The 10,535-nt window shown below is 30.3% G+C and overlaps 2 protein-coding genes across 2 annotated transcripts; both read left to right on the forward strand.

The window, feature by feature from the left end:
- Positions 1–4,861: 4,861 nt before the first annotated feature.
- LOC108329046 (uncharacterized) lies at positions 4,862–5,317 on the forward strand. The gene has a single exon (XM_017563035.1). It carries the CDS (start codon positions 4,862–4,864, stop codon positions 5,315–5,317), a length of 456 nt encoding a protein of 151 aa, XP_017418524.1.
- Positions 5,318–8,964: 3,647 nt separating this feature from the next.
- LOC108329038 (putative invertase inhibitor) lies at positions 8,965–9,777 on the forward strand. Its single transcript, XM_017563022.2, has one exon. The coding sequence runs from the start codon at positions 8,996–8,998 to the stop codon at positions 9,575–9,577; it is 582 nt and encodes a 193-aa protein (XP_017418511.1). The 5' UTR covers positions 8,965–8,995; the 3' UTR covers positions 9,578–9,777.
- The last annotated feature ends 758 nt before the right edge of the window (positions 9,778–10,535 follow it).

Raw genomic sequence — 10,535 nt, forward strand, 5'->3', positions numbered from 1 at the left:
ATATTAAAGATAATTGACTACAAATCAATATTTTATGAATAAAATTAGCCTCACCCTTGCCAAGATACTAGATTTAGCAAGAATAATAGGCGAAAAAAGAAATGGGAAAGCATTTACTATTGGATTTTTATCCTTACTCTAATTATAATGTTTGGGTATACTCTAGTTAAAAGTTACTATAACAAAATATAAAATAAAATAATATTACTGAGTGCATTCACAATATAAAAAATATATTACAGTTCTTTTAATTAAATAATCATATTTTAAAATAAAATATGTAATTTATTTTGCATACAACAAATATATATTTATTACATAAATATTAAAGTTAAGATATTATAAATTGATAACTTATGTTAAATGTTTTAGTATAGTTAACCTTTTTAAAAAAAAATTCATTTGATTAACTAGTGTTAAAAAATTGAATAAATTACAATTCTAATTTAAAAATATAGTAATATTGTAATCATTAAAAATATATTAAATAATTCATTAAAATCTCATATAAAAACAAATTATAGAGATTTCTTTTAATAAAAATAATTATGCAGTATTATATATAAACATATCCATATTTAAATACTAATATGAGTTCGCATCATATTAAAAATTATATTAATATAATAAACCTATAATATACAATAAAGATACTAAAAGTAACGTATAATTATATATACATTAATATTAAAAATGTCTTATAAATTATACATAATTATAATATTTAAATATAATTATATAAGAACCATATTTATTTAATATAATTATATTTATATTATTTTTTTAATAAAAAAATTTAAAATATATTTATTTCGCTTATTCAGTGTATTTTCTTTTTAAAAAAATTTAAAATAAAAGTTTTTACTTACCACAAAACATGATTCAATAACTATGTTCTATAATCTGATTATTTGCTATCAAAGCTCAAACAAAATGATATAAAGTATATTTAGTAGGGATCATGTTTCATAGTATATATTTATATTTTATTTTAAGAATGATTTATATATAGTATTTTATTTTAATACAATATATAATTTAAAACTTGTAAATGTTAATGATATAATAATATTATTTTACAACATATTATTAAGAAATTATTATGTTAATTTTATAATTTAACACAATCAAATTCATATTAAAAGCATAATTTCAAACAAAAAAAAAGTATGCATACACGTATCATAGAATTAATGTCTATTGATATTTGTATGTATTTTTGTTTAAAAAATTTAATCTCAAATTTAAGTTACTCTATTTTTTTTTAAAATAGGAATTATATTTCATGTTTGCATTTTAATATCAACTTTTGTGTTGTATTTATTTTTACTGGATCATATAGTATAATATATTCTATTATAATTATTAGTATTAATATTATTAGTTATACTTTCTATGATCCATTATTTTAACTTAAATAAATTAATATTAAATATTACAATATCCATAGTTAATTATTTAATTTTTTCATATTATCAATCTCTTATTTAAAATATTATATTTACAATTATATATAATTATAACACTTAAATATAATTATGTAAATAAATGATTGTTCTAAATATAAAATTAATTAATTAATTTTCTTAACACATTAATAAATCAAAAAAAGACCCGTACGTACATACTTGTGTAATCTAAATAAACCCTTTAAACATGTGAAGTATATATTATTCATTTATAAATTATTTAAAAAACAACATCCCACGCATTATATATCAATTTTTATTTATTTATTTAAAAGGTCATACTTTCACATACATAAATATTGTATATCATTTGACACTATCATTTATTGTTTTTCTACTCTTTTTTAAAAATAAATTACAAAAAATTGTTTTGTTATCATTTTATTCTTTGTTATTTGTTATGTTTGTCAAATTAATGTTAACATGTGTAACATCTCAAAAATACAGTCTAAAACTATATAATAGAATAATCATATTTAATAATATACAGATCAGTCTTACACTAGAAGAGAACGTACGGTCATGACCGAACAGCCTTACAAAATAGTATGAGAAATAAAGCTGTACAGAGATACACTTCTGACAGAACGCTTTACAAAAAAAGATACCGAACGGTCATACTAAAACAAAAAGGGAAGGTGATCGAACGACCACCTTACAAATCAACTAAACTACTAACCGAACGTTCTATTGTTCGGTCTTCACTTCAACCTCGACTAGGTTCTCTTCCTCCAGCGTCTCTTCCAATAGTACGTTTCCTTCTGCTCACATCCATCCGGATGATCATTGCAATGACAAAGATGGACGTACAAAACAAGACAAGACAGGAAACATAGGGTAAGCTTGTGTAATTTAATTCATGTATAACATACAATTCAACAAGATAGTTCATAATACGTTCATGCAAAGCCTAATACTAGACTGACTGTCCGGACTGTATGAAATCTGTGTAGCTACAACGTTCGTGCACCTGGGTGATGTAGTAACTGGGATACCCTCAACAGCTGCCACCCGAGGTTAGTCCTATCTGTCCAAATTAACCATAAGGACTAAGACCTCCTGCCGTTCCCACACATGACCTACCCTCCTCTACGTGAGGATGAGTACTCACGGAACATCAGGATGAACCGCCAACTTAGCATGCCCACATTCATACTTTACCAATTTCAATATTCATTCATGAGTCGTTCCTCCCCGGAACGCTCGTCCATAATCCAACACATATCATCCATATCATATTAATCTCTTCATTTTTCATTAAGAATCATCTCACTTAACCACTTTGTACAACGATCCATAAGGATATCAAATACCGAACGTTCAACCCTAATGCAAAACGACACCTAACACTTGGAGCGAGACCGAGAGGTCTCTAGTTCCAGAATGGATTTAGACCAAGAGGATTACTAATTGGTTGGAAAAGATAACGAGTATAATCATATATCAACAAAAACGAATGGGACGAACGTTATTGACAAAGTGAGTCAATTAGATGAATTGACTCTTTAGGACTTCAACCGAACATCAAAATAACCATGCCCAGTACTAGGGCTCTATGCCGTAACCAATGACACTTCGAGACCTTCCAAGAATAATACTTAGAAGAATTCCCATGAAGAAATCGAACGCTTATGAAAACTTAGCTTATTTGGGTTTAGTATCAAGAAATTCGAATGCCAGTCAAAGACTGAACACTATAGTGAAGGAACCCTAATGGGCTTGAACGAACGCTTTTATTATGAAGTTTAGCTTAAGGAGCTAGAACGAGTGCCTGGTGTAAGACCAAACACTTGCTTAGGATGAACACTTGGTAAAAGACCAAGTGCTACAAAACTTAAAGAGAAGAGGTTTGATAAATATACTAAGATACTATTGGAGTACTGTTTAAGAATAACTAAAATATACAATTACATATATATATATATATATATATATATATATATATATATATATATATATATATATATATAATTTAGTTTATAACAGAATACCAAGACACATAACTATGCTTGGCCGAACGCTCAAGCACAATATTTCAAAGTGAAGACGCTCGTTCTCAACTAGGATTCTTCCCAAATGAAAGAATCCAATTCTAACCAAGTTTACTAGAAATACTGAACGGTCAATGACCGTTCAGTGATGAACGTACTCTTTCATAGAGGAAATTTCATACCAAACTCATTTCTTAACATATAGTTTCATAACTTTACACATTCATATCATAATAAATTTTCATACTTCATACAATCCATGCATATCAACCATCATACATCATATTCATTCAGTCAATCCAACGAACGTTCATACAACACAGTAAACATACAAATTAAATTAAATAAGTTTCCCTTACTTGTGAGCGTGAACGAACGTCCTAGATACAAAATACGGTTTTCCTTACTACAATTCCTTCTACCCTCAACGCTCAACAATTCTTCAAAAACTAAACCAAACAGAAGATCAACAATGGCTCGGAAAGAGACTATGAACTCATGCAACCAGAACTTGGTTTGCATGTACCAGATAACGAACGACTAACGAGAAGAAGAACTTACCAGTTCAGAACCCGAAACCGTTCGGTTCAAACTGAAGCTCTGGATGCCGAAAATGCTTCTATGGTGCCTGAACGGTGATCGGAGAAGAGAAAAAGTAAGAATTGGTAGAGAGAAGGGAGAGCTTTTAGAGAGAAGGAGGAGAATTTGAGAATTTCAGAGTTCGGAGAAGAAGATGCATGCAGATAGTGTGACGTAAACTTTCCAAAACTCAGTTTTGCTTAAAACGAACGTCCGCTCATCTGTCGACACCTGCCTTCCACTATCTGATTTTCAGATCCTCGTCGCTTGACACCTAGCGTCCGTTCAGATGAGTTTAGGTTCGTTTTTAATGATTCTGACATGTGTTATTTGATCGGTTACACAATAATTACTAATTGATAAACTCTTTTTTTTTTCTTCATTAAAGTGATTTGAAGTTGATTTAATTAATTTATCTAGTAACTTGCAGCAATTAATTAAGAGCTTTGAAAGTTTATATATTAAAAATATTTCTGGAGATAGAAAGCTTGTAAGAGAATATTTCTCAAGTGGACTTTTTTTAAGTTGGAAAGATTTTTGTCTGATAACTTTTATTACTCGTGAATGAAATAAACACTGCTATCTCGACTTTTAAAATGATATCTCCCTTCTCATTATATATATATATATATATATGCAAAGGGAATTTGCATTGCATCACTGTATTCCTTTCACATCTAAGTTTGGTTTTTCATAGATTTCAATTTCAATTTGTCACAAACAGAAACCAAAAGAATGAAACTCTCGGCCTACCTTATAATAATTTTCTCTATCTTTTTCTCTCAATGCTCAAGTGTCTCGAATCTTGTCTCTGAAGCTTGCATGGAGGCGTCGAAATTTGACCAAGGTTTGAGCTATGATTTCTGTGTTGCACACCTCTTTAATTGGCAGCCACCAAGCAGCAACGTCGAAGATTACTGGGTGAAGTCAATTCAGTTACTCAAATCCAACGGAACCAACGTGCTTTCCTTCATTTCGAAGCTCTTGAACGACAAGAGATTTGATGAACGCACGAAGGATAGCCTAAAAGGTTGCTTTGATTCTTACAAGGATACGATGTCGGAATTAGATGCTGCTGTGGTTGCTTTCAAGGCCAAGGATTTGGACACTGCTGGCATCAAAGTGAGTGAATCCTTAGATACCCCACTTATCTGTCAACGCTCATTCAACGATCCCAAAGGTAGAAACCTGTCTCCTTTAACAAGCCAGAATAACGCCTACTTCAAACTCAATGTAATACCTCTCGTGCTCATCCAAATCTTCACCAAACATTCCTAGTCAAAACTCTTATATTCAACACATGTACCTCGTACTTCAATAAACAAACTAATATAGTTCCATCATTTATTATTTCGCTCTTTTACTTCCTGTCTTGATTTTTTCCTTTTACGTTTTTATCTCTCTTTTTATATATATGCGATTTTTTTTCTCTTTTATTTTATTAACTGTAGTGGATCAGTAATAAAATCTCACAAAATCATGCATGCATTACGTGACAACAGATTCCAGTGGTTTCTTCATAGTATATTAATATTTGACAATAACAGAAAGATTACCAAGAAAGAATTAAAACTGTGTAAACACTAAACATAACAATGTTTTAGCTCTGCTTTTGACAAACTATATATATATATATATATATATATATATATATATATATATATATAATTTATTGGTTTATTATTGGAATGTTTAAAAAAAAGTTAAAGGAAGTTAAGAATAGAAGTGGGCAAGCATTCATGGATTCGATCTGGTCATGGGTTGATGCAATACTAATGATGATTCCTCTCTCTCTCTCTATATATATGATATAATTATAATGTATTGATTTATTATATATTGGAATGTTAAAGGAAGTTAAGAATAGAAGTGGACAAGCATTCATGGATTCGATCTGATCATGGGTTGATGCAATACTAATGATCACTAGTGTAATTTAGATTTACTAACAAATTCATTGTCAACGCTAATTAAATAAATTATTGTACTGTTATAACTTAAGTATGTTTTTTTTCAAAAAAAAAAAGGTAAATTTTGACTTCGTTCTTTAAAAACTTTCTTTGTTTTTATTTTTTAAAACTGAAAACTAGTTCATATATATTTTTTCATTTATATAACAATAATTAACATTCGTACTTTAAATAAAATGTTAAATGACTACTACTGAAGTAATATAAAATGTTAATATTCTAATTAACACATATTAAATTGCTTCACATATTTAAAGACCTGTCTTACTTTAACCACGTATTGCAACTTTGTCATGATCCTACAATGATTTCCATTTCGGTCCCATAAGATGTATAGCACCATACTAAATAATGTGTTTATCGTGATTTAGCATCGAAAAGTAGAGTGAAACAGGCTCGATGAAAACTCTCTCATTGGCTAAAACTGGTTATACGTAGCTCCATAAACCAGCAATTTGTGGACGATAGTCATTGAAATGACGTAAAGAATGTGTGTCAATCATACTCCAACCTTTTATCACAATCAACAGATCCTAAGACAATCTGCCCCTATTTTTCTAAGATTTAGCCTTAATCATCACTATTTGTATTTTTCTTAAAGTGTAAAATTAATAAATTAATGTAAATATTAATTAAAAATTAATTTTAAATTATTGTCGAACAAATTAATGAAATTTCAATATGAAAGAAATATATTCTTATTTTATTCTAATTATGCAAACTTATCAAATTAATCATGGAAAAAACGTTAAGAAGATGTTAGAAGTCTTTCGTGTCACTCATGAAAGAACTGATAGTTAAAAAAAGTAAAAAAACCTTATTAATTCAAGAGTAGGAAACGTTGGGAGAGACTATTTTATAACGTGCAAAAATTATTCTCACACATAGTCCACCAGCTTTCCAGGTTAGGTAAAACTTTTACAACTAATGAGATAAATATAAAAATCCCCGAAATCTTTGACCAAGACTTGATAACTATAAGTTACTGTCATAACATAGTCCCAGCACTTTACGACCATATCTATGACGACTTTCTTCAGGATGTTAAAAGAGCACGAACTAGAACTAGAAATACTAAGCATTGAAGAAGACCAAGGAAAGAAAACGACTCTGACTTTCAAGTTAGAAATCTCAAAGAAGGACAATAACTCAGACTCTGATGATGAAAACATGAGTCACATGATCAAGAGATTTACTAAGTTCATCAAGTCAAAAAGTAAGGGTAAGTTTAAAATCGAGAGAAAGGAGAATCAAACATCCTTCTCCAACTACTACAAATGTTATGGATGTGGAGAGGACAAGTTAAGGGAGAGTTCCAAAACAACAAAAAGGATAGAGATAAGAAGGAGAAGGAGCTCCACGAGAAGAAGAAAACTTACATATTGTTTAATGACAAATGAAAATGCCTCTGAAAACCAAGTAAGTGTTTCCAATTATAACAATGATTATGTTGATTTATATAATACATTTCAAGAACTGCTTGATGAATATGAAAAAGTAGATGGTGCTTGTAAAAAAATGAAAAATTGGAAAAGAATTTTAAAAAACATAAATTTGATCAAGCTCTAGAAAAAGTTTTGAAAAGGTAGAATTTCAAATTTAGAAAAGAAAAATACTTTGAATGTTGAATATTAGTCATATAATAGCATATGTTTGATATTGACATTTTAGAAAATTTGCTTATAGAAACTATCAAAAAATAAAAATGTTGAAAAACCTATATATTTTTTAAAAAGGTTTTCAAAAAGAAGAACCTAATTAAAAGAACTTGTAAAGTATGAGTTGAACAAGGAACAACTAGCTCTTATAAATTGTCCTTTGTTACTTGTTTTTATTGCATAAAAAAGAAACACACATCAAATAAGTGAAATATAAAACATGTTCCAAGTGAAAAATATGTTTGGGTGCAAGTCATAAAATGATCTTGATATATTATTAATCCCAAAGAGTCAAACAAGTTGTTGAAGACCCAAAAGACTTGTTAAGTCATGTTTCCCGTCATTAATAATAATATAAATCATGTCTAACTTAGTAAATCGGTTAATGAATTAAATTATGTTTAATTTGATTTCTAAACTAAACAGGTCTTTGAATTATGTTAATTTTTTTTTATAAAACTTAGGTCCATAAATTAAATTGCTTTTAATTTGACTTCTAAACTAAAAAGACAGGTCTTTGAAATTAGTTTACGTCGGATAGAAACTAATTGATAGTTTTATAGAAATAACTAAAAGAAAAAGTTACTCCATTGAAAATTATTAAAAGGTTATTTGCTATTAACATAATAATTTCTAAAATTTAGAAGTTTCAAATAATTTAAAAAAAGGTGTAATTTTCCCTTCACTTCATTTAATTTAAACCGTTTTCATGTATGGATATTAGCCTATATTTATAAATCGAAACTATGGAAAGTGGCTATATTTTAGGAACTTATATGAACACACTTAATTAAGGACTATACCACACTTGCACTTTTAGAAATTCTCTTCAATTTTTTTAATTCCGAAAATGAATGCGACAACAGTATACATTTTAAATGATAACATTACTTGTATCCTTGAATAAAAATGTAATTTGTAGAACTATTTGAAAATTCTAAAATAGAGTTTAATGAAAAAAAGGTATGTTGTTGCCCGAACCTTTCGTCCGTACTGAATCTGTCATGTATGTGACCCCACGAAGTTTCCGCAGCTAAATGGTTCCACGAAATTACTAACGAACCGTACTATTCCACTTCTGCTGAAAAGTGCTGCATACCCAGAAAACACTCCCCTTAAATAATTAACCAATATAAAGGCTAAAACAGTACTCTCTCATAACTAAGCAACAACCAAAAAGCCGTTAAGGAAACTTCCGTTTTGACACTACACTTCCACTATGTCCTGCTATCCCTTCACGTACATGAACCATATATATATACATACCTTTGCATGCATGAGTAACACTTCATATATACGCACCACTTTCAGTCCATACCAAACCAACGATGTCTCGGCCATTTTTACTGCTGTTCTCTTTCACCCTTTTTTCCTTGTTTATCACCACACTCTCTCTTGGAACAAGCTCCACCTGGAGAGTGCCCAAGGACATAATCGAGCAAACCTGCGAAATATGTGCGAACCAATCTATCATATTGAGCTACGGGCTATGCTCAAGTTCTCTTCCGGTAGTTCCGGTGAGTCACTCTGCAAATCTTGAAGGGTTGGCGTTGGTTGCAATGGAGCTAGCACTAGAGAATGTGAGCAGCTCGGTGGCAACAATAGAGATGCTATTGGATAGCACAAGCGTTGGTAGCTTTGCTTTGGGGGCCTTAAGAGATTGCTTGGAACTGTACTCAGATGCAGCATGGACAATAGTGAACTCGGTGGGGGTTTTCTTGTCGGGGAATTATGATGTAACTAGGATGTGGATGAGTTCAGTTATGGAAACAGCATCAACATGCCAGCAAGGTTTTACAGAGAGAGGTGAAGTTTCTCCTCTGACACAGGAGAATTATAATCTCTTCCAGTTATGTGGGATTGCGCTTTGCATTATCCATTTAGCTACCCCTACGCAGCTTCTAAACTGATGATAAGTATTGTATCTTAATAACTCAAGGAAGAAGAAGAGGTTTATCATATGCTGTTTCTTTTTATTCTTTTAGTTTTTAGTAGAATTTTTTCTTTTAGCAGCGCGACTTTCTAGAAAAAATTTCTTGATGTAAATATTTTAATGTTTACGTGATGTACAAATAATATTAAAATAATTAATAATAATTTACTAGATGTATTTTTTTTTGTTTCGTAGTCTTTTTTATCTGAAAATTTTAATTGTTAATATGTTAATTTTTGGTTGGCGATAAGAAAAAATCAGAATGGTTTTGTGAAGCGGGACATTAAAGATTGCGTTGTTATGGCTTCGGAAGCTATTAATTTTTCAGATAATAAACCTTTTGGTCGCAATACGTGTGACATCCCAAATATATAGCAGATATATATATGCAAAGACATTACTAATTTATAATATTAGAAAGCAGTTAAGAGATGTACTTAAAGTATTATAGGATTATAGTCTTCCAAAATTTACTAAGGAATTAAAACTTCAAGCACTAGAGTATTTCAAAATATATCCAGGATTTGAAACTTAAAACATAACAAGGTTCTTCAAAAGGACATAAGAGAACCAAGAATTTCTAGTGAGTCTAAGCTGCAGCATGATCTTCATTTCTCTCCAATGTTGCCTCCAAAGAAACCTCATCTTCCTCTGCTCACATCCAAGTGGATGATCATTGCAAAAGAAAACACATACAACAAACACACAAACAAGCAAGGGTGAGCTAATTATATAAAAGCATGCATCATATCAAGCACATAACATACATGAGTTAACTTAAATCAAAGCAGTTTAAGGCATATGGCGGGTCCTGCACTCGTGGTGACTTATGAAACTTGGGTTTCCCACCCTGCCACACTCACGAGGTTAGCCTGTTCCGGGCCTTGAGGCATACTGGAAGCCCCCAAGACTAAGACCTCCTACTACTCCTCACC

This window comes from Vigna angularis, chromosome 1, assembly GCF_016808095.1.
Source record: "Vigna angularis cultivar LongXiaoDou No.4 chromosome 1, ASM1680809v1, whole genome shotgun sequence".
Classification (NCBI taxonomy): Eukaryota; Viridiplantae; Streptophyta; class Magnoliopsida; order Fabales; family Fabaceae; genus Vigna; species Vigna angularis.